General features: G+C 42.1%; 2 protein-coding genes across 3 annotated transcripts; both read left to right on the plus strand.

Moving 5' to 3' along the window:
* Positions 1 to 117: 117 nt before the first annotated feature.
* On the plus strand, positions 118 to 12,002 carry LOC135568508 (zinc finger protein 135-like). Of its 2 annotated transcripts, XM_065015302.1 has the most exons (3): positions 118 to 411; positions 1,224 to 1,307; positions 10,875 to 12,002. In XM_065015302.1, the coding sequence occupies exons 1-3, from the start codon at positions 312 to 314 to the stop codon at positions 11,204 to 11,206; spliced, it is 516 nt and encodes a 171-aa protein (XP_064871374.1). In that variant the 5' UTR covers positions 118 to 311; the 3' UTR covers positions 11,207 to 12,002. The 2 variants fall into 2 exon arrangements, with proteins under 2 accessions (XP_064871374.1, XP_064871373.1); XM_065015301.1 differs by lacking the exon at positions 10,875 to 12,002 and having other exon boundaries at positions 139 to 411; positions 1,224 to 5,709.
* Positions 12,003 to 15,775: 3,773 nt separating this feature from the next.
* On the plus strand, positions 15,776 to 24,526 carry LOC135568509 (zinc finger protein 664-like). The gene is made up of 3 exons (XM_065015303.1): positions 15,776 to 16,413; positions 20,931 to 21,176; positions 23,325 to 24,526. The coding sequence occupies exons 1-3, from the start codon at positions 16,332 to 16,334 to the stop codon at positions 24,209 to 24,211; spliced, it is 1,215 nt and encodes a 404-aa protein (XP_064871375.1). The 5' UTR covers positions 15,776 to 16,331; the 3' UTR covers positions 24,212 to 24,526.
* The last annotated feature ends 643 nt before the right edge of the window (positions 24,527 to 25,169 follow it).

The following is a 25,169-nucleotide window of genomic DNA, read 5'->3' on the forward strand; positions in this document are numbered from 1 at the left end:
AGCTCCTGCATCTAAATATAAACAGTACCGGTACCTATTTCAGTCCAAGTTAAGCACTGAATTAGATAATTGAACAAGAAAAAATATAATATATTTTAATGGAGAATAAAGAACGTGCCAGAAATGTCAACACAACTTTTTGTCTGTTTCTCATTGTTACTACAGGACGACTAGAATTAAGTCTGAGGCCGGTAACATCAATAGTGAGGACAAACCCAACCTGCCTCTCTCCTTCCACACTGAGTCCAAACCTACAGTCACTGGGTCCTGATAATGACAGTGGAGCCCAGTTTGCACTGCAGGATCCAGAGATGGCATCAGTGAAGCTGGAAGACTGCAGTCAAGCACTGGAGCTGAATGTCATCATTAAATATGAAGAGGAGGAGAAGATTGGGACATCTGTTTCTCATGGTAAGAGCAGGTTCTATCTAACTATGTTTGTTGTTCATTCCAACTTTTCACTGTGTGTGAAAAGTTGCAGTAGAACTGTATCATATTGAACTGTTTCAATGAGAAGGTAGATGTTATTTCATGCTATTGACACTTGCATGGTTTGACACCAGTATTGGCAGCATTTGTTTTATTCACTGGGTTATCTGGAGTGATCAGAGAGGAGACTAAAGAAGTGAAGTAGACAAACTGCTGATGTTTTAAAGTTCCATGAAATTAGTCTTTTTTAAATTGAACTTACTTAACCTTTATTTAACTAGGCAAGTCAATTAAGAACAAATTATTATTTACATTGACGGCCTACCTCCCGGGCCAAACCCGGACGACGCTGGGTCAATTGTGCGCCACCCTATGGGACTCCTAATCACGGTCGGATGTGATACAGCCTGGTTACTAACCCTTGTGAGGATGAGGGGAGGATGATATGGCTCATAATTTTCACGACTTTTACCCCCTTTTAGAATAGTTTTATTCCCCTGTATTGTACAGCCTACTGGTATGAATACATATGTCATCCGGTACAACCAGAAGGGGACAGGTCACCCCTTTGAGCCTGGTTCCTCTCTACGTTTCTTCCAAGGTTCCTGCTTGCTGTGGAGTTTTTCGTAGCCACTTTGCTTCTACATCTGCATTGCTTGTTCTTTGGGGATTGAGGATGGGTTTCTGTAAAGCTATTTGTGACAACTTCTGATGTAATAAGGTCTACATAAAATACATGTGATTGACATGTATATCACATCAACTGACTGGTTCTTCTGATGTTGTTCATACAGGAGACCATGTTGAGACATTCTCTACATCCAGAGAGCAACAGCAGGAAGATCACAGAGTGAAGAGGTCTCACCACTGCCCACATTGTGAGAAGATTTTCCCATTTCTATCAAAGCTAAAAATACATCTAAAAATACACACTGGAGAGAATCGGTATTCCTATACTGACGGTGGGAAGAATTTTACAACATCCAAGGCTCTGACAGTTCATCAAAGAGTGCACACAAGAGAGAAGACTTACTCCTGCTCTGACTGTGTAAAATGCTTCACAACATCAACTTGGCTAAAAGTTCATCAGAGAACACACACAGGAGAGAAGCCCTACTCCTGCTCTGATTGTATAAAATGCTTCACAACATCAGCTAAGCTAAAAGTTCATAAGAGAACACACACAGGAGAGAAGCCTTACTTCTGCTCTGCCTGTTCGGCGAGTTTCTCTCATATGTGCAACTTAAAACGACATGAACGTATACACAAAGAGAAGATTTACTCCTGCTCTAACTGTGCGGCGAGTTTCTCTCTACTGTGCAAATTAAAACGACATGAATGTATACACACAGGAGAGAAGCCATACTCCTGCTCTGACTGTGGAAAGAGTTTCTCTCGACTGGGCCACTTAAAAACACATGAACAAAAACATACAGGAGAGAAGCCTTACTCCTGCTCTGACTGTGGAAAGAGTTTCTCTCTACTGGCCCACTTAAAAATTCACCAATACATACATACGGGAGAGAAGCCTTACTCCTGCTCTGACTGTGGAAAGAGTTTCTCTCGACCGGGCCACTTAAAAACACACGAACAAAAACATACAGGAGAGAAGCCTTTCTCCTGTTCTGACTGTGTAAAATGCTTCACAACATCAACTGAGCTAAAGGTTCATCAAAGAACACACACAGGAGAGAAGCCGTACTCCTGCTCTGACTGTGTAAAATGCTTCCCAACATCAACTAGGTTAAAATTTCATCAGAGAACACACACAGGAGAGAAGCCTTTCATCTGCTCTGACTGTGCAGCGAGTTTCTCTTTACTGTGCAACTTAAAGCGACATGAAAGTATACACACAGGGGAGAAGCCTTACTCCTGCTCTGACTGTGCAGCGAGTTTCTCTTTACTGTGCAACTTAAAGCGACATGAACGTATACACACAGGAGAGAAGCCTTATCACTGCACTGACTGTGAGAAGAGATTCTACAGATTGGGCCATTTAAAAAGACACCAATGTATACATAAAGGAGAGAAGCCTCATCAGTTCTCTCAATCCAGCTGAGATTGGACTTCATTCTCATGTCATTAAATAATTGGCAAGGATGAATTGGATCAAATGAAGAAAGCGTAGAACACTCTTTTGTAATCCTATAGTTTCTCACTGTGAGAGAACTGTGCAGAAGAAAGGGAGAGTAATATAATTTTAGCCTCTCTTTACTTTACTGATCAGTGTGCACCTTGTCAGTTTTGGTGAGTTTTGTTAGTTTCTACTGTAAAGATATTGAGATTAATTTACGGTCGAATATCCTCTGTGAGACGTCTCACACTGGAGTCTGATGGTTGACTGGGTGGTACTGCTTCCCTCTGCAGTTTTCTGTGGGAATGAGCTAGTAGAAACAACATACTCTGAGTGTACCAAACATTAACGACACCTGCTCTTTTCATGGCATAAACTGACCAGGGGAATGATGATCGCTATGATCGTTAATAAGGTAGTTTTTGTGTATTTATTATGGATCCCCATTAGCTTTCAGCAAAAAACAAGATACTGCAGTTGCAGTGGGCTAAGGAATGAAAACACTGGAGAATTTTAAAAACATTGCCTGGTCTGATGAATCCCGGTTCCTGCTGTTTCATGCTGATGGGAGGACTGGGGGAGGAAACCACGAGGACATACATCCAGTGGTGGAAAAAGTACCTAACTGTCAGACTGAGTAAAAGTTATGATACCTTAATAGAAAATGACTCAAGTAAAATGAGTCACCCATTAAAATACTACTTGAGTAAAAGTATTTGGTTGTAAATATACTTAACTATCAAAAGTAAAATTATGAATAATTTCAAATTCCTGAAATTAAGCAAACCAGATGGTACAATTGTATTGTTTTTTATATTATGGATAGTCAGGGGCTCACTCCAACACTCAGACATCATTTACTAACAAAGCATTTGTGTTTAGTGAGTCTTCCAGATCAGAGGTAGTGGGGAGGACCAGGGATGTTATCTTGATAAGTGTGTGAATTGAACCATTTTCTGTCCTGCTAATCATAAAAAATGTAACAAGTACTTTTGGGTGTCAGGGAAAATGTGTGTAGTAAAAAGTACATTTTCTTTAGGAATGTAGTGAAATAAAAGTTGCCAACAATATAAATAGTAAAGTAGAGGTGCCACCAAAAACTACTAGAATAGTCCTTTAAATAATTTATTCTTAAGTACTTTACACGACTGCATGCATCCATGCCGTGTGTCAGCATTGCAGGCTGGTGGTGTGATGGTTGGGGTGTGTTTTCAGGGCACACATTGGGCCCCTTGATAAAAGATGTGGAATGTTTGAATGCCACAGGATCTCTAAGGAATCCTTACCAATCAGGTGCCTCCCTTCATGGCAGCAGTGTATCCATCTGCAAATAGATTTCTTCAGCGGGATTACGCCACGAGGCTTGTCCAGGAATGGTTCCAAGAACATGACAGTGAATTCAGTTTACTGCAGTGGCCTGACGAGTCACCAGATCTCAATCCAATTGTTCATCTCTGGGAGGAGATGGAAATAGCTGATGATGATCAGTTTTCAGCATTTAGTTTTGGTGGATTATTTTATATTACTATATAACTTTTTGTTTAATGATAAACAGGCTATGAATCGACTACTTGTATTTATTAAACTGTATTTTAATACTAGATTCATTATTTTAGTCATTGATGATGAATGTGTTTGAATAACTGTATTGAATATAATTGATCTGGCGGCAGGTAGCCTAGCGGTTAAGAGTGTTGGGCCAGTGTTAAGAGAATTTTGTTCTCAATGTTCATAAACTGAACTTCAATTCAAATACTCTGTCTGTTACCAATAATTTGTAAGGTTCTTATTGAAATGAAACGGACAGAGGCCAGTCTACAATAGTCAGCAAAGTTTATTTACAAGAGCTCTGCCCATCATTTTATGTACATTGGTTTATATACCTCTCATTTCGTCATAAATGTCCCTCCTCTCAGACAATGACAATGCTGTTTTACAAGTCTTCTCCTATGCATACGAGGCTTATCATATGCTACAACATGTTACACAGTCTCCTGCAAGCCCAACGGTTTCTCCCCTCTCTGGCTGGGGACCAGACATCTTTCCTGTTGTTAGTTTCACAGTGGTCACAAGTTGTCTGTTAACACTTCCTCTTTGCCTATGTACAAACATTCTTCATCAGACAGGGTAGAATTCGGTTCGTTACAGTCCTATCATTACTTTTAAATGTAAACATCATTTAGTCATTATACGTAAAATTCCTAACAGCCAGTAACTGAAAGGTTGCTGGTTTGAATCCCGAGCCGACTAGGTGAAAAATGTCATTGTGCCCTTAAGGAAGGCAATTAACTCTTATTTGTCCTGTAAGTCGCTCTTATCCAGAGATCTGCTAAATGACACAAATGTAATGAAAAATGTTTGTACGTGAATTTCTGCTGGGCAACCTCCTCTCTTGTGTATAATTAAATGAAATAAACTGTTTGATGTGAAATACTGTATATACACAACATTACCACTTTGTTGACCGTGTCCCTCTGGCCAGGGTCATAGTAAGCTAGACTTTGCAGCTGCTGTTGTTAGTACCCTACAGTTTCCATGCAATACAGCATGTCAGATCACTAATGATTAGATGTACAGGCTGCTACATTTTTGTAAGAGTTTTTGCTTGTGTCCCTTAACTTTTCCTTGTGGTAAAATTGATGTGGGTAAAACAAAGTGGGAATTTAAAGTGGGAATCTCGGAGCGTCGTAGCACCATTAGGTGCAGGAAATCCACTTACCCAGAGTTGCGGCCCACTTTTTGGAAGCAAACCACTCGATTTCGTCCCTACGTTATATCGGCATTGAGCATGTCACCCCACCCTCCATATGAGAGGAGGTGACCTCGACAATTTATTAAAACGAGAGGCTACCTGGATCTTTCATTTAAAGACCCTTGCTCTCTTCGGTCTCAGCGTATACTTTGATCTGAAGCCATTCTTGTGATTGTTGTGATGTTGCTATTCATTGTAAATGTTTGTTGGCCTATGTAGGAAAATTGTATCTATGATCGTATGCTCTCATTCATGTTTTTGATATGTTATTTTTATCTGAGAATTACCCAATGATATCAGGGCACACCCGGCCATGATTACAGACACCTGTGTGTCCTTTAACACTATATAAACTAGTGACCCACAGTGTTTCTCATTATACCCTGATGAAGACCACTTGTCTGTCGAAACGTTGGATATTAGGTTATTAAATTATTGCGTCTGAGCTTCTAAAGTGTGGGTCTCTCCTTTCCTTTTTCAAGTGTTCTACTCCGCACCTCAACTCAACAGGTGTTCTACTCCGCTAGCCAGCACCTCAACTCAACAGGTGTTCTACTCCGCTAGCCAGCACCTCAACTCAACAGGTGTTCTACTCCGCTAGCCAACACCTCAACTCAACAGGTGTTCTACTCCGCTAGCCAGCACCTCAACTCAACAGGAGTGCGCTTCTTTCACCTCCAGGTCTCTGTTTGTAAGTCAGCCACTCAATGTTAGTGATGGCTGTTTAACAGTCTGATGGCCTTGAGATAGAAGCTGTTTTTCAGTCTCTGTCCCCGCTTTGATGCACCTGTACTGACCTCGCCTTCTGGATGACAGCAGGGTGAACAGGCAGTGGCTCGGGTGGTTGTTGTCCTTGATTATCTTTTTTGGCCTTTCTGTGACATCAGGTGGCGTAGGTGTCCTGGAGGGCAGGTAGTTTGCCCCCGGTGATGCGTTGTGCAGACCTCACTACCCTCTGGAGAGCCTTACGGTTGTGGGCAGAGCAGTTGCCGTACCAGGCGGTGATACAGCCCGACAGGATGCTCTCGATTGTGCATCTGTAAAAGTTTGTGAATGTTTTTGGTTACAAGCCAAATTTATTCAGCCTCCTGAGGTTGAAGAGGCGCTGCTGTGCCTCAAACACCACACTGTCTGTGTGGGTGGACCATTTCAGTTTGTCCGTGATGTGTACGCCGAGGAACTTAAAACTTTCCACCTTCTCCACTACTGTCCGGTCAACGTGAATAGGGGGCTGCTCCCTCTGCTGTTTCCTGAAGTCCACGATCATCTCCTTTGTTTTGTTGACATTGAGTGTGAGGTTATTTTCCTGACACCACACTCACCCTCAAGGGCCTTCACCTCCTCCCTGTAGGCCGTCTCGTCGTTGTTAGTAATCAAGCCTACCACTGTAGTGTCGTCTGCAAACTTGATGATTGAGTTGGAGCGTGCATGGCCACGCAGTCATGGGTGAGCAGGGAGTACAGGAGAGGGTTGAGAACGCACCCTTGTGGGGCCCCAGTGTTGAAGATCAGCGGGGTGGAGATGTTGTTACCTACCCTCATCACCTGGGGGCTGCCTGTCAGGAAGTCCAGGACCCAGTTGCACAGGACGGGGTTGAGACCCAGGGTCTCGAGCTTAATGACGAGTTTGGAGGGTACTATGGTGTTAAATGCTGCGCTGTAGTCGATGAGCAGCATTCTTACATAGGTATTCCTCTTGTCCAGCGTGGTTAGGGCAGTGTGATTGCGATTGCGTCGTCTGTGGACCTATTGGGGCTGTATGCAAATTGGAGTGGGTCTAGGGTGTCAGGTATGGTGGAGGTGAAATGGTCCTTGACTAGTCTCTCAAAGCACTTCATGATGACAGAAGTGAGTGCAATGGGGCGATAGTCATTTTGCTCGCTTTCTTGGAACAGAAACAATGGTGGCCCTCTTGAAGCATGTGGGAACAGCAGACTGGGATAAGGATTGATTGAATATGTCCGTAAACACACCAGCCAGCTGGTCTGCGCATGCGGCTGGGGATGCCATCTGGGCCAGCAGCCTTGTGAGGGTTAACACGTTTAAATGTTTTACTCATGTTGGCTGCAGTGAAGGAGAGCCCGCAGGTTTTGGTAGCGGGCCGTGTCAGTGGCACTGTATTATCCTCAAAGCGAGCAAAGAAGTTGTTTAGTTTGTCTGGGAGCAAGACATTGTGGTCCGACGGGGATGGTTTTCCTTTTGTAGTCCGTGATTGACTGTAGACTCTGCCACATACCTCTCATGTCTGAGCCATTGAATTGCGACTCTACTTTGTCTCTGTATTGACGCTTAGCTTGTTTGATTGCCTTGCGGAGGGAATAGCTTCACTGTTTGTATTCGGTAATGTTTCCGGTCACCTTGCCCTGATTAAAAGCCGTGGTTCACGCTTTCAGTTTTGCGCGAATGCTGCCATCATCCACGGTTTCTGGTTGGGGAATGTTTTAATAGACGCTGTGGGTACAACATCACCGATGCACTTGCTAATAAACTCACTCACTGAATCAGCGTATTCATCAATGTTATTTTCCGACGATATGTGGAACATATCCCAGTCCACGTGATCGACGCAATCTTGAAGCGTGGAATCCGATTGGTCGGACCAGCGTTGAACAGACCTGAGCACAGGCGCTTCCTGTTTTAGTTGCTGTATGTAGACTGGGAGCAACAAAATGGAGTCGTGGTCAAATTTGCCGAAAGGATGGCGGGGGAGGGCTTTCATATGTGTTCATACACACAGTAACAATGAGAGGGGGTGTAGCATGCACAGGGAAGGACCAGGAAGTTGATCTCAGATTATATTCAGAGTTGACAGATTGACACTGAGGACAAACCCAGCCTGCCTCTCTCTTTCCACACTCTAAATCTACAGTCACTGGGTCCTGAATGTGATAGTGGAGCCTAGTTTGCACTGCAGGATCCAGAGATGGCATCAGTAGGCAGGTTTCCATTGACCCAGGTTTATTAGACAAAATAACCCACCGAAAAGAAAATCGGGAAACATTGAAGAACCACAGTGACATTACGTGGGGGCATAAGAATTGCACTGCTAAGATCAGAGATTCATCTCCTAAGTACATACTGTACCTAGTCCCCTGAATACCAATCAAGTAATCTTACAAACAGGACTTCAAGTTGTAAAATAGTAAACTACTCCTTTAATGGGGTGGTAGATTCTATGAAAGGGATGTTCCATAAAAATAACTTTATTGCAGTATTTTGTTCATTAGCAATCACTTTCAGTACAAAGCAAAAAGTTTGATGATGATGATAATGATATGAAAATGTCTTTATGATAATTGCATGAAATTTGAATCATCACACCTTTTGCTGTGTACTGCAGTGTTTCCCAATCATGGTCCAGGGGACACAAAGGGGGGTGCTTTTTTGTTTTTGCCCCTAACACTCACACACTGGATTCAACTAAGCAACTCAAGCCTTTGAACTGAATAAGGTATGTGAGTGTGAGGGCAAAAACATACATGTACACCCTTTGGGACCAGGATTGGGGAACACTGCTGTACTGAAATTCCTCCATCTTGAGAACTTCACTGCTGAAGAAGCATTAGTAGTAGCATCTACCGCCTTCTTGTGGCATGGGATAGGGCCATCCCAAGGATCCCGGAATGCACAAAGGTTGCACTGTGGTAGTGGGGAACAGGAAGTTCCCGGCACGCGGGCACCATTCTTCAGAATAACGAAAGCCCCAGAACGATGCAGTCAAGAAGATAACCTTTGTATGTGTCCGTTTCAATTTACTACTACAGGTATGTAATAGCGCGTTTAAACTTTACAATATCGAAAGAACATGTCATTCCATGCTAGGTAACAAATCCATTAAGGTATTGTCACGTTTGATGTGTAATTTTTGTCAAACCGAGTGAAGAATATGGTTAACTATTTTACAAGTCACATAGCTAGAGACTTTGGGTTTGTCTGAGTGGATGTACATTTTTCTCAAGGTAATTTCATAAAGAATCCATTTATTTGAGATTTTTTGTTGCATGTTATTGGTTTTGTGTAAAATTGACGAGCTGGTAAAATGGCGGCGCCCCACTCGGTCTGTTACTGTAGTGTGAACCGGTAATACCATTTTTTTTTGATTGAAATAATACAATGAAGATGCGGTTGTTCAGGAAAATAGTAACAGTGCTGCCTAAAACAAACAGTGACCTTGTAATGTACTACATGGTTTTGGAGTAATTTTATGTGAATTTATGAAATCTACTATAAAGTGCTCTTACGTTGTCCTTTGTGTCTAATGTGAATGAATTAATGTTTTCAAATCACATTTTATTTGTCACATGAGCCGAATACAACAGGTGTAGACCTTAAAGTGAAATGCTTACTTACAAGCCCTTAACCAACAATGCATTTTTAAGAAAATACCTTAGAAAAAGTAAGAGAAGAATAATTAAAGAGCAGCATTAAATAACAATAGCAGAGCAATATACAGGGGGTACAGTCAATGTGCAGGGGGCACCGGTGTCGAGGTAATTATGTACATGTAGGTAGAGTTATTAAAGTGGCTATGCATAGATAAGAGAGTAGCAGCAGCGTGGGTGGGCGCAAATGCAAATAGTCTCGGTAGCCATTTGATTAGCTGTTCAGGAGTCTTATGGCTTGGGGGTAGAAGCTGTTTAGAAGCCTCTTGGTCCTAAACTTGGTGCTCTGGTACCGCTTGCTGTCCGGTAGCAGAGAGAACAGTCTATGACTAGGGTGGCTGGAGTCTTGGACGATTTTAGGGCCTTCCTCCAACACCGCCTGGTTTTGAGGTCCTGGATGGCAGGAAGCTTGGCCCCGGTGATGTACTGGGCTGTACATACTACCCTCTGTAGTGCCTTGCAGTCAGAGGCCAAGCAGTTGCCATACCAAGCAGTGATGCAACCAATCAGGATGCTCTCGATGGTGCAGCTGTAGAACCTTTTGAGGATCTGAGAACCCATGCCAAATATTTTCAGTCTCCTGAGGGGGAATAGGATTTGTCGTGCCCTCTTCACAATTGTCTTGGCGTGCTTGGGCGGCAGGGTAGCCTAGTGGTTAGAGCGTTACAAGTTCAAATCCCCGAGCTGACAAGGTACAAATGTGTCGTTCTGCCCCTGAACAGGCAGTTAACCCACTGTTCCTAGGCCGTCATTGAAAATAAGAATGTTTTCTTAACTGACTTGCCTAGTTAAATAAAGGTAAAATTAAATAAAAAATAAAAAATGTTAGTTTGTTGGTGATGTGGACTCCACGGAACTTCAACCTGCTCTACTACAGCCCCGGTGTAGTACGATTCGATCTTAGTCCTAATGTTAGTCCTGTATTTGTTGTCAATGTTTACCTGAAATGAGATCCGTGCTTAATTTGGACAGGAGCTCACCGGAGCAGAATACTTACATTTCTACTGCTTGAGATCATGTTCCTCTTATAGAATATTAGCTCAAAAGTCATGTGTAGCTCCTGCTCCTAAATATAAACATTACCGGCACCCAAAATAAGCATGGGCACCTATTTCAGTCCAAGTCAAGCACTGAATTAGATAATTGAACAAGAAGAAATATAATATATATTTTAGGGAATAAAGTGCCAGAACTGTCAAGAAAATAACTCTTGTGTCTGTTTGTCTTTATTACTACAGACCGACTCAGATTAAGTCTGAGGCCGTTAACGTCAACAGTGAGGACAAACCCAGCCTGCCACGCTCCTTCCACACTGAGTACAAACCCAGCCTGCCACTCTCCTTCCACACTGAGTACAAACCTACAGTCACTGGGTCCTGATTGTGACAGTGGAACCCAGTTTGCACTGCAGGATCCAGAGATGGCATCAGTGAAGCTGGAAGACTGCAGTCAAACACTGGAGCTGAATGTCAACATTAAAGATGAAGAAGAGGTTTCTCATGGTAAGAAGTTTGTTGTTCATTCCAACTTCCCACTGTGTATTAAAAGTTGCAGTAGACCTGTTTCATGATGAACTATTTCAATGAGAAGGTAGATGTTATTTCATGCTACTGAGACCTGAATGGTTTGACACCAGTATTGTTAGCATTTGTTTTATTCACAGGGACATCTGGAGTGCTCAGAGTATTACATTTCTTCAATGTAACCTTTTATTTAACCAGGTAGGCCAGTTGAAAACATGTTCTCATTTACAACTGCGATCTGGCCAAGATAAAACAAAGCAGTGCGACACAAACAACAACACAGAGTTGCACATGGAATAAACAAACATACAGTCAATAACACAATAGAAAAATCTATATGCAGTGTGTGCAAATGAGGTAAGTTAACAAATAGGCCATAGTGGCGAAGTAATTACAATTTAGCAATTAAACACTGGAGTGGTGTGAAATGGAGCAAAAAATAAATAACAGTCTGGGGATGTGGTAGTTGGATGGGCTTTTTACAGATGGGCTATGTACAGGTGCAGTGATCTGTGAGCTGCTCTGACAGCTGGTGCTTAAAGTTAGTGAGGGAAATATGAGTCTCCAGCTTCATTGATTTTTGCAATTCGTTCCAGTCATTGGTCGCCTTTCCTTCCAGTTCTCTGCTGCCAAAGGAGGAATTGGCTTTGAGGGTGACCAGTGAAATATACCTGCTGGAGCTCGTGCTGCTATGGTGACCCATGAGCTGAGATAAGTTGGGCTTTACCTAGCAAAGACTTATAGACGACCTGGAGCAAGTGGGTTTGGCGACAAATATGAAGCTAGGGCCAGCCAACGAGAGCATACAGGTTGCAGTGGTGGGTAGTATATCGGGCTTTGGTGACAAAATGGATGGCACTATGATAGAGTGCTGGAGGCTATTTTGTAAATTACATCGCGAAGTCAAAAATCGGTAGGATAGTCAGTTTTATGAGGGTATGTTTGGCAGCATGAGTGAAGGAGGCTTTGTTGCTAAATAGGAAGCTGATTCTAGATTTAATTTTAGATTGGAGATGCTTAATGTGAGTCTGGAAGGACGGTTTATAGTCTAACCAGACACCTAGGTATTTGAAATGGTCCACATTACAATGGTCCACTAAGTCAGAACCATCCAGAGTAGTGATGCTGGGCAGGTGAGGGCAGTGATCGGCTGAAGAGCATGCATTTAGTTTTACTTGCATTTAAGAGCAGTTGGGAGGCCACAGAAGAAGAGTTGTATGACATTGAAGCTTGTCTGGAGGTTAGTTAAGTGTCCAAAGAAGGGCCAGAAGTATACAGAATGGTGTCGTTTGCGTAGAGGTGGATCAGAGAATCACCAGCAGCAAGAGCGACATCATTGATGTATACAGAGAAGAGAGTCGGCCTGAGTATTGAACCATGTGGCACCCCCATAGAAACTGCCAGAGGTCCGGACAACAGGCCCTCCGATTTGACATACTGAATTCTATCAGAGAAGTAGTTGGTGAACCAGGCGAGGCAGTCATTTGAGAAACCAAGGCTGTTGAGTCTGCCGATAAGAATGTGGTGATTGACAGTCGAAAGCCTTGGCCAGGTCGATGAATACGGCTGCACAGTATTGTCTCTTATCGATGGCGGTTATGATATCGTTTAGGACATTGAGCGTGGCTGAGGTGCACCCATGACCAGCCCGGAAACCAGATTGCATAGCGGAGAAGGTACGGTGGGATTTGAAATAGTCGGTGATCTGTTTGTTAACTTGCCTTTCAAAGACCGTAGAAAGGCAGGGCAGGATAGATGTAGGTCTGTAACCGTTGGATCTAGAGTGTCTCCCCCTTTGAAGAGGGGATGACCTCGGCAGCTTTCCAATCTTTGGAGATCTCAGACGATACGAAAGAGAGGTTGAACAGGCTAGTAATAGGGGTTGCAACAATTGCGGTGGATCATTTTAGAAAGAGAGGGTCCAGATTGTCAAGCCCAGCTGATTTGTATTGGTCCAGATTTTGCAGCTCTTTTAGAACATCAGCTATCTGGATTTGGGGGAAGGAGAAATGGGGGAGGCTTGATCAAGTTGCTGTGGGTGGTGCAGGGCTGTTGACTGGGGTAGGGGTAGCCAGGTGGTAGTAGATTTAAAGAAGTGAAGTAGACAAACTGCCAGTGTTTTAAATGTTCTATGAATGAAGGATAAGCAGCCAACAAGTGCTCAGCATATGTGGGAACTCCTTCAAGACGGTTGGAAAAGCATTCCTCATGAAGCTGGTTGAGAGAATGAAAAGCTGTCATCAAGGCAAAGGGTGACTATTTGAAGAATCTTAAATATAAAATATACTTTGACTTAACATTTTTTTTAAATTTACTACATGATTCCATATGTGTAATTTCATAGTTGTGATGTATTCACTATTGTTCTACAATGTAGAAAATAGTAAAAATAAAGAAAAACCCTTGAATGAGTAGGTGTTCTAAAACGTTTGACCAGTAGTGTAAGAATTCAGACCCTTTGCTAGGAGACTTGACGTTGAGCTCCGGTGCATCCTGTTTCCATTGATCATCCTAGAGACGCTTCTACAACTTAATTGGAGTCCACCGGTTATAAATTCAATTGATTGAACATGATTTGGAAAGGCACACACCTGTCTATATAAGGTCCCGCGTGTCAGAGCAAAATCCAAGCCATGAGGTTGAAGGAATTGTCTGTAGAGCTCCATGAAAAGGGTCGAGGCACAGATCTGGGGAAGGGAACCGATACATTTATGCAGCGTTGAAGGTCCCCACAGTGGCCTCCATTGTTCTTATTTATATATATATATTTTACACATTCATTAGTTCCAAATAGAGCAATCAACAATCACAATTCCCCCCACACACCCCCACACACACACCCCAACCCAAAGATAGACAAAAACATAACCAAACGCTAACAACAAAAGTCCTCACATTTCCAATATTAAATAATAAATCCAAAGTACGGAGTAAAGGGTCTGAATTCTTTTGTTTGTATCATATGGTTCAAATTGTTCATTTAGTTACTTTTAGAAGCACTTAACATAAGGGCTGTGTTTCATGTAGGCTTCCCTGGCGTGACGTTTTGATAACGGTGTACATTTCTCTTGGACAAGGTGACTTTCATCAATATATTAGACTGTATTTCTTCTCAGATTTGAAAACGGTAATTAGTGTCAAAGTAGACATCATGCTAAACTACAAATCCCTGCAAGCTCCTGCACATCATCTCTAGCTGACACCTTTGCTAACAGGTATTGTGTCAATTTAAAACTTGCACAAGACAGTTCAGAGAATTGGCCATTTAAATAAATGTAGCCTATTTATTCATTACTAAATTTGGTTAACATTATTTAATCCAGAGATCCTTACCTTTGTCTTGATTTGGCAGTCTTGTCTAAGACCATCCGAATGTTGTAGTTGTTTATTATAGCCACATTAGCAGCTAATTACATGTCATTTTTGTGGGGGTAAATACAGGCAATAGTTGGGGTACTCACTACCATAGTTGGGGTACTCACTACCATAGTTGGGGTACTCACTACCATAGTTGGGGTACTCACTACCATAGTTGGGGTACTCACTACCATAGTTGGGGTACTCACTACCATAGTTGGTGTACTCACTACCATAGTTGGGGTACTCACTACCATAGTTGGGGTACTCACTACCATAGTCGGGGTACTCACTACCATAGTCGGGGTACTCACTACCATAGTCGGGGTACTCACTACCATAGTCGGGGTACTCACTACCATAGTTGGTAGTGAGTGGAAACGTGAAGTTCTGGGCAGGCACGCAACCTTCTTCAGAATAAACATATGGGCAGAACTGTGATGTTAAGAAGACAATATTTGTGTCTCTATTTTTTACTACTGGTATGTAATAACATGTTTATACTGTCTAATATCAAAAGAACATGTAATACCATGCTAGGTAACAAATCCATTCAGGTAATATCACGTTTGGTATTTTTTATTTTTACTATTGGTTTTTGATACAATAATACAGTGAAGACAAGGTTATTCAGGAAAATAGTACATAGTTCTGCCCAATACATACTGCAACCTTGTACTAAATGGTCATTTATGCATTTATGTGAATTGAGGAAATCTACTATAGATTAAATACACTTAAGTTGTGTAGCCTGATTTAAGAGAGTATACTTTGTCTAATGTGAAGGAATCCATGTTTTGTTGTCAATGCTTAGCTACCAGATCTATTGAAATGAGATCAGTGCTTGACTTGGACAGTTCACCTCAAATGTCTACTGTTTGAGCTCATGTTCCTCTTATAGTACATTAGCTCAACAGTATTGTGGAGCTGCTGCACCTAAATATAAACAGTACCGGTATCTATTTCAGTCCAAGTTAAGCACTGAATTAGATCAATTAACAATAATCACAATTGTCTTGGCGTGCTTGGGCGGCAGGGTAGCCTAGTGGTTAGAGCGTTACAAGTTCAAATCCCCGAGCTGACAAGGTACAAATGTGTCGTTCTGCCCCTGAACAGGCAGTTAACCCACTGTTCCTAGGCCGTCATTGAAAATAAGAATGTTTTCTTAACTGACTTGCCTAGTTAAATAAAGGTAAAATTAAAAAAAAAAAAAAAAAATGTTAGTTTGTTGGTGATGTGGACTCCACGGAACTTCAACCTGCTCTACTACAGCCCCGGTGTAGTACGATTCGATCTTAGTCCTAATGTTAGTCCTGTATTTGTTGTCAATGTTTACCTGAAATGAGATCCGTGCTTAATTTGGACAGGAGCTCACCGGAGCAGAATACTTACATTTCTACTGCTTGAGATCATGTTCCTCTTATAGAATATTAGCTCAAAAGTCATGTGTAGCTCCTGCTCCTAAATATAAACATTACCGGCACCCAAAATAAGCATGGGCACCTATTTCAGTCCAAGTCAAGCACTGAATTAGATAATTGAACAAGAAGAAATATAATATATATTTTAGGGAATAAAGTGCCAGAACTGTCAAGAAAATAACTCTTGTGTCTGTTTGTCTTTATTACTACAGACCGACTCAGATTAAGTCTGAGGCCGTTAACGTCAACAGTGAGGACAAACCCAGCCTGCCACGCTCCTTCCACACTGAGTACAAACCCAGCCTGCCACTCTCCTTCCACACTGAGTACAAACCTACAGTCACTGGGTCCTGATTGTGACAGTGGAACCCAGTTTGCACTGCAGGATCCAGAGATGGCATCAGTGAAGCTGGAAGACTGCAGTCAAACACTGGAGCTGAATGTCAACATTAAAGATGAAGAAGAGGTTTCTCATGGTAAGAAGTTTGTTGTTCATTCCAACTTCCCACTGTGTATTAAAAGTTGCAGTAGACCTGTTTCATGATGAACTATTTCAATGAGAAGGTAGATGTTATTTCATGCTACTGAGACCTGAATGGTTTGACACCAGTATTGTTAGCATTTGTTTTATTCACAGGGACATCTGGAGTGCTCAGAGTATTACATTTCTTCAATGTAACCTTTTATTTAACCAGGTAGGCCAGTTGAAAACATGTTCTCATTTACAACTGCGATCTGGCCAAGATAAAACAAAGCAGTGCGACACAAACAACAACACAGAGTTGCACATGGAATAAACAAACATACAGTCAATAACACAATAGAAAAATCTATATGCAGTGTGTGCAAATGAGGTAAGTTAACAAATAGGCCATAGTGGCGAAGTAATTACAATTTAGCAATTAAACACTGGAGTGGTGTGAAATGGAGCAAAAAATAAATAACAGTCTGGGGATGTGGTAGTTGGATGGGCTTTTTACAGATGGGCTATGTACAGGTGCAGTGATCTGTGAGCTGCTCTGACAGCTGGTGCTTAAAGTTAGTGAGGGAAATATGAGTCTCCAGCTTCATTGATTTTTGCAATTCGTTCCAGTCATTGGTCGCCTTTCCTTCCAGTTCTCTGCTGCCAAAGGAGGAATTGGCTTTGAGGGTGACCAGTGAAATATACCTGCTGGAGCTCGTGCTGCTATGGTGACCCATGAGCTGAGATAAGTTGGGCTTTACCTAGCAAAGACTTATAGACGACCTGGAGCAAGTGGGTTTGGCGACAAATATGAAGCTAGGGCCAGCCAACGAGAGCATACAGGTTGCAGTGGTGGGTAGTATATCGGGCTTTGGTGACAAAATGGATGGCACTATGATAGAGTGCTGGAGGCTATTTTGTAAATTACATCGCGGAAGTCAAAAATCGGTAGGATAGTCAGTTTTATGAGGGTATGTTTGGCAGCATGAGTGAAGGAGGCTTTGTTGCTAAATAGGAAGCTGATTCTAGATTTAATTTTAGATTGGAGATGCTTAATGTGAGTCTGGAAGGACGGTTTATAGTCTAACCAGACACCTAGGTATTTGAAATGGTCCACATTACAATGGTCCACTAAGTCAGAACCATCCAGAGTAGTGATGCTGGGCAGGTGAGGGCAGTGATCGGCTGAAGAGCATGCATTTAGTTTTACTTGCATTTAAGAGCAGTTGGGAGGCCACAGAAGAAGAGTTGTATGACATTGAAGCTTGTCTGGAGGTTAGTTAAGTGTCCAAAGAAGGGCCAGAAGTATACAGAATGGTGTCGTTTGCGTAGAGGTGGATCAGAGAATCACCAGCAGCAAGAGCGACATCATTGATGTATACAGAGAAGAGAGTCGGCCTGAGTATTGAACCATGTGGCACCCCCATAGAAACTGCCAGAGGTCCGGACAACAGGCCCTCCGATTTGACATACTGAATTCTATCAGAGAAGTAGTTGGTGAACCAGGCGAGGCAGTCATTTGAGAAACCAAGGCTGTTGAGTCTGCCGATAAGAATGTGGTGATTGACAGTCGAAAGCCTTGGCCAGGTCGATGAATACGGCTGCACAGTATTGTCTCTTATCGATGGCGGTTATGATATCGTTTAGGACATTGAGCGTGGCTGAGGTGCACCCATGACCAGCCCGGAAACCAGATTGCATAGCGGAGAAGGTACGGTGGGATTTGAAATAGTCGGTGATCTGTTTGTTAACTTGCCTTTCAAAGACCGTAGAAAGGCAGGGCAGGATAGATGTAGGTCTGTAACCGTTGGATCTAGAGTGTCTCCCCCTTTGAAGAGGGGGATGACCTCGGCAGCTTTCCAATCTTTGGAGATCTCAGACGATACGAAAGAGAGGTTGAACAGGCTAGTAATAGGGGTTGCAACAATTGCGGTGGATCATTTTAGAAAGAGAGGGTCCAGATTGTCAAGCCCAGCTGATTTGTATTGGTCCAGATTTTGCAGCTCTTTTAGAACATCAGCTATCTGGATTTGGGGGAAGGAGAAATGGGGGAGGCTTGATCAAGTTGCTGTGGGTGGTGCAGGGCTGTTGACTGGGGTAGGGGTAGCCAGGTGGTAGTAGATTTAAAGAAGTGAAGTAGACAAACTGCCAGTGTTTTAAATGTTCTATGAATGAAGGATAAGCAGCCAACAAGTGCTCAGCATATGTGGGAACTCCTTCAAGACGGTTGGAAAAGCATTCCTCATGAAGCTGGTTGAGAGAATGAAAAGCTGTCATCAAGGCAAAGGGTGACTATTTGAAGAATCTCAAATATAAAATATACTTTGACTTAACATTTTTTTTTAAATTTACTACATGATTCCATATGTGTAATTTCATAGTTGTGATGTATTCACTATTGTTCTACAATGTAGAAAATAGTAAAAATAAAGAAAAACCCTTGAATGAGTAGGTGTTCTAAAACGTTTGACCAGTAGTGTAAGAATTCAGACCCTTTGCTAGGAGACTTGACGTTGAGCTCAGGTGCATCCTGTTTCCATTGATCATCCTAGAGACGCTTCTACAACTTAATTGGAGTCCACCGGTTATAAATTCAATTGATTGAACATGATTTGGAAAGGCACACACCTGTCTATATAAGGTCCCGCGTGTCAGAGCAAAATCCAAGCCATGAGGTTGAAGGAATTGTCTGTAGAGCTCCATGAAAAGGGTCGAGGCACAGATCTGGGGAAGGGAACCGATACATTTATGCAGCGTTGAAGGTCCCCACAGTGGCCTCCATTGTTCTTATTTATATATATATATTTTACACATTCATTAGTTCCAAATAGAGCAATCAACAATCACAATTCCCCCCCCCCCCACACACCCCACACACACACCCCAACCCAAAGATAGACAAAAACATAACCAAACGCTAACAACAAAAGTCCTCACATTTCCAATATTAAATAATAAATCCAAAGTACGGAGTAAAGGGTCTGAATTCTTTTGTTTGTATCATATGGTTCAAATTGTTCATTTAGTTACTTTTAGAAGCACTTAACATAAGGGCTGTGTTTCATGTAGGCTTCCCTGGCGTGACGTTTTGATAACGGTGTACATTTCTCTTGGACAAGGTGACTTTCATCAATATATTAGACTGTATTTCTTCTCAGATTTGAAAACGGTAATTAGTGTCAAAGTAGACATCATGCTAAACTACAAATCCCTGCAAGCTCCTGCACATCATCTCTAGCTGACACCTTTGCTAACAGGTATTGTGTCAATTTAAAACTTGCACAAGACAGTTCAGAGAATTGGCCATTTAAATAAATGTAGCCTATTTATTCATTACTAAATTTGGTTAACATTATTTAATCCAGAGATCCTTACCTTGTCTTGATTTGGCAGTCTTGTCTAAGACCATCCGAATGTTGTAGTTGTTTATTATAGCCACATTAGCAGCTAATTACATGTCATTTTTGTGGGGGTAAATACAGGCAATAGTTGGGGTACTCACTACCATAGTTGGGATACTCACTACCATAGTTGGTATACTCACTACCATAGTTGGGATACTCACTACCATAGTTGGGATACTCACTACCATAGTTGGGATACTCACTACCATAGTTGGGATACTCACTACCATAGTTGGGGTACTCACTACCATAGTTGGGGTCACTACCATACTACTCACTACCATAGTTGGGTACTCACTACCATAGTCGGGGTACTCACTACCATAGTCTCACTACCATAGTTGGTGTACTCATTACCATAGTTAGGGTACTCACTACCATAGTTGGGGTACTCACTACCATAGTTGGTAGTGAGTGGAAAGTTCTGGGCAGGCACGCAACCTTCTTCAGAATAAAGATATGGGCAGAACTGTGATGTTAAGAAGACAATATTTGTGTCTCTATTTTTTACTACTGGTATGTAATAACATGTTTATACTGTCTAATATCAAAAGAACATGTAATACCATGCTAGGTAACAAATCCATTCAGGTAATATCACGTTTGGTATTTTTTATTTTTACTATTGGTTTTTGATACAATAATACAGTGAAGACAAGGTTATTCAGGAAAATAGTACATAGTTCTGCCCAATACATACTGCAACCTTGTACTAAATGGTCATTTATGCATTTATGTGAATTGAGGAAATCTACTATAGATTAAATACACTTAAGTTGTGTAGCCTGATTTAAGAGAGTATACTTTGTCTAATGTGAAGTAATCCATGTTTTGTTGTCAATGCTTAGCTACCAGATCTATTGAAATGAGATCAGTGCTTGACTTGGACAGTTCACCTCAAATGTCTACTGTTTGAGCTCATGTTCCTCTTATAGTAAATTAGCTCAACAGTATTGTGGAGCTGCTGCACCTAAATATAAACAGTACCGGTATCTATTTCAGTCCAAGTTAAGCACTGAATTAGATCAATTAACAATAACTAATATAATATGTTTTTAGAGAATAAAGAAAGTTCCAGAACTGTCTTAGAAAATAACTTTTTGTCTGTTGTTCATTGTTACTACAGGACTAGAATTAACTCTGAGGCCGGTAACATCAATAGTGAGGACAAACCCAGCCTGCCTCTCTCCTTCCACACTGAGTCCAAACCCACAGTCACTGGGTCCTGATTGTTACAGTGGAGCTCAGTTTGCACTGCAGGATCCAGAGATGGCATCCGTGAAGCTGGAAGACTGCAGTCAAGCACTCGAGCTGAATGTCAACATTAAAGATGAAGAAGAGGAGGAGAAGATTGGGAAATCTGTTTCTCATGGTAAGAGCAGGTTCTAACTAAGTTTGTTCATTCCAACTTCCCACTGTGTATGAAAAGTTGCAGTAGAACAGTTTCATGAACTGTTTCAATGAGAAGGAAAATATTATTTCATGCTACTGACACTTTCATGGTTTGACACCAGTATTGTCAGCATTTGTTTTATTCACTGGGATATCAGTGTCGACTAAAGAAGTGAAGTAGTGAAGTGGCTCATCATTTTCACAACCATTACCACTTTTTTAGCTTTAAACCTTTACCCACTTGTAGAATAGTTTTATTCCCCCTTTGATTGTACAACCTACTGATATGAATACATATTTCACCTGGTACAGCAAGAAGAAGACTGGCCACCCCTTTGAGCCTGGTTCCTCTCCACGTTTCTTCCTAGGTTCCTGCTTTCTAGGAGTTTTTTGGGCCCACTGCTTCAACATCTGCATTACTTGCTCTTTAGGATTTTAGGCTGGGTTTCTGTTAAGCTGTTTGACAACTTTGGATGTAATAGGGCTTCATAAAATACATTTGATTGACATGTACAGTGGGGATAACAAGTATTTGACACACTGCCGATTTTGCAGGTTTTCCTACTTACAAAGCATGTAGAGGTCTGTAATTTTTATCATAGGTACACTTCAACTGTGAGAGACGGAATCTAAAACAAAAATCCAGAAAATGACATTGTATGATTTTTTAAAAGTAATTCATTTGCATTTTATTGCATGACATAAGTATTTGATACACCAGCAAAGCAGAACTTAATATTTGGTACAGGAACTTTTGTTTGCAATTACAGAGATCATACGTTTCCTGTAGTTCTTGATCAGGTTTGCACACACTGCAGCAGGGATTTTGGCCCACTCCTCCATTCAGACCTTCTCCAGATCCTTCAGGTTTCGGGGCTGTCGCTGGGCAATACGGACTTTCAGCTCCCTCCAAAGATGTTCTATCGGGTTCATGTCTGGAGACTGGCTAGGCCACTCCAGGACCTTGAGATGCTTCTTACGGAGCCACTCCTTAGTTGCCCTGGCTGTGTGTTTCGGGTCGTTGTCATGCTGGAAGACCCAGCCACGACCCATCTTCAATGCTCTTACTGAGGGAAGGAGGTTGTTGGCCAAGATCTCGCGATACATGGCCCCATCCATCCTCCCCTCAATACGGTGGTCGTCCTGTCCCCTTTGCAGAAAAGCATCCCCAAAGAATTATGTTTCCACCTCCATGCTTCACAGTTGGGATGGTGTTCTTGGGGTTGTACTCATCCTTCCTCTTCCTCCAAACACGGTGAGTGGAGTTTAGACCAAAAAGCTCTATTTTTGTCTCATCAGACCACATGACCTTCTCCCATTCCTCCTCTGGATCATCCAGATGGTCACTGGCAAACTTCAGACGGGCCTGGACATGCACTAGCTTGAGCAGGGGGACCTTGCGTAAGCTGCAGGATTTTAATCCATGACGGCGTAGTGTGTTACTAATGGTTTTCTTTGAGACTGTGGTCGCAGCTCTCTTCTGGTCATTGACCAGGTCCTGCCGTGTAGTTCTGGGCTGATCCCTCACCTTCCTTAATGATCATTGATGCCCCACAAGGTGAGATCTTGCATTTAGCCCCAGACCGAGGGTGATTGACCGTCATCTTGAACTTCTTCCATTTTCTAATATTTGCGCCAACAGTTGTTGCCTTCTCACCAAGCTGCTTGCCTATTGTCCTGTAGCCCATCCTAGCCTTGTACAGGTCTACAATTTCATCCCTGATGTCCTTACACAGCTCTCTGGTCTTGGCCATTGTGGAGAGGTTGGAGCCTGTTTGATTGAGTGTGTGGATAGGTGTCTTTTATACAGGTAACGAGTTCAAACAGGTGCAGTTAATACAGGTAATGAGTGGAGAACAGGAGGGCTTCTTAAAGAAAAACTAACAGGTCTGTGAGAGCCGGAATTCTTACTGGTTGGTAGGTGATCAAATACTAATGCAAATCAATTACTTAAAAATCATACAATGTGATTTAATGGATTTTTGTTTCAGATTCCTATGATAAAAATGACAGACTTCTACATGCTTTGTAAGTAGGAAACACTGCAGATTTTGCAGGTTATCAAATACTTGTTCTCCCCACTGTATATCACACCAACTGACTGGTTCTTCTGATGTTGTTCACACAGGAGATCATGTTGAGACATTCTCTACATCCAGAGAGCAACAGCAGGAAGATCACAGACCTAAGAGGTCTCACCACTGCCCACATTGTAAAGAGATTTTCCCAATTCTTTCAAAGCTAAAAATACACCTAAAAATTCACACAGTTGAGAATCTGTATTCCTGTACTGACTGTGGGAAGAATTTCATAACATTAAAGGCTCTGACAGGTCATCAGAGAGTGCACACAGGAGAGAAGCCTTACTCCTGCTCTGACTGTGGAAAGAGTTTCTCTCGACTGGGCCACTTAAAAGAACATGAACGTATACATACAGGAGAGAAGCCTTACTCCTGCTCTGACTGTGGAAAGAGTTTCTCTCAACTGGGCACCTTAAAAAAACATGAACGTTTTCACAAAGGCTCTGACTGTGGAAAGAGTTTTTCTCAACTGGGCTACTTAAAAACACATGAATGTGTCCATACAGGAGTGAAGCTTTACTCCTGCTCTGACTGTGGAAAGAGTTTCTCTCAACTGGGCCACTTAAAAACACATGAACGTATACATACAGGAGAGAAGCCTTACTCCTGCTCTGACTGTGTAAAACGCTTCACAACAGCATCTCAGCTAAAAGTTCATCATAGAACACACACAGGAGAGAAGCCTTATTCTTGCTCTGACTGTGGGGCGACTTTCTCTCAACTGGGCACCTTAAAAACACATGAGCGTATACATACAGGAGAGAAGCCTTACTCCTGCTCTGACTGTGTAAAATGCTTCACAACAGCATCTCAGCTAAAAGGTCATCAGAGAACACACACAGGAGAGAGGCCTTACTCTTGCTCTGACTGTGGAAAGGGTTTTTCTCGACTGGACTACCTGAAAACTCATGAACATATACATACATGTACATAGGTAGCCTAGTGGTTAGCGCATTGGGCCATTAACTGAAAGGTTGCTGGATCGAATCTCCCAGCTGTCAAGGTAAAAATCTGTCATTCTGCCCCAGTACAAGGCAGTTAACCCACTGTTCACCGGGCGCGGAAGACGTGGATGTCAATTATCCCCCCGCACATCTAATTCAGAGGGGTTGTGTTAAATTATGGAGACACATTTCAGTTGAATGCGTTCAGTTGTACAATTGATTAGGTATCCCCCTTCCCTAGTTAAATACTTGAGTGAAGCTTTACTCCTGCTCTGACTGGAGCGTTTTTCTCAAATGGGCCATTTTCTTCTTTTTTTTCTACTGTGTTATTGACTTGTTAATTGTTTACTCCATGTGTAACTCTGTGTTGTCTGTTCACACTGCTATGCTTTATCTTGGCCAGGTCGCAGTTGTAAATGAGAACTTGTTCTCAACTAGCTACCTGGTTAAATAAAGGTGAAATTAAATTTTAAAAAGACACCAATGTATACATGAAGGAGAGAAGCCTCATCAGAGCTGGTAGACACAACATACATTGAGTGTACAAAACATTAAGGACACCTGTTATTTTCATGATGTAGACTTGACCAGGTGAACTCAGGTGAAAGCTCTGTTCCTTAATGACGTAGTTTTTGTGTATTTATTATAGATCCTCATTAGCTTCCAGCAAAAAAAAAACAAGAAACTGCAGTTGCAGTGGGCTAAGGAATGAAAACACTGGAGAATTTGAAAAATATTGCCTGGTCTGATGAACCCTGGTTCCTGCTGTGTCATGCTGATGGGAGGACTGGGGTATGGAGGAAACCACGAGTACATGCATCCCTGCTGTGTGTCAACATTGCAGGCTGGTGGTGATGGTGTGGAGTGCGTTCTCATGCCACACACTGGGCCCCTTGATAACAGTGGAGCAATGTTTGAATACCACAGGATATCTAAACATCATTGCCA

This window comes from Oncorhynchus nerka, unplaced genomic scaffold, assembly GCF_034236695.1.
Source record: "Oncorhynchus nerka isolate Pitt River unplaced genomic scaffold, Oner_Uvic_2.0 unplaced_scaffold_1544, whole genome shotgun sequence".
In the NCBI taxonomy this organism is placed as follows: Eukaryota; Metazoa; Chordata; class Actinopteri; order Salmoniformes; family Salmonidae; genus Oncorhynchus; species Oncorhynchus nerka.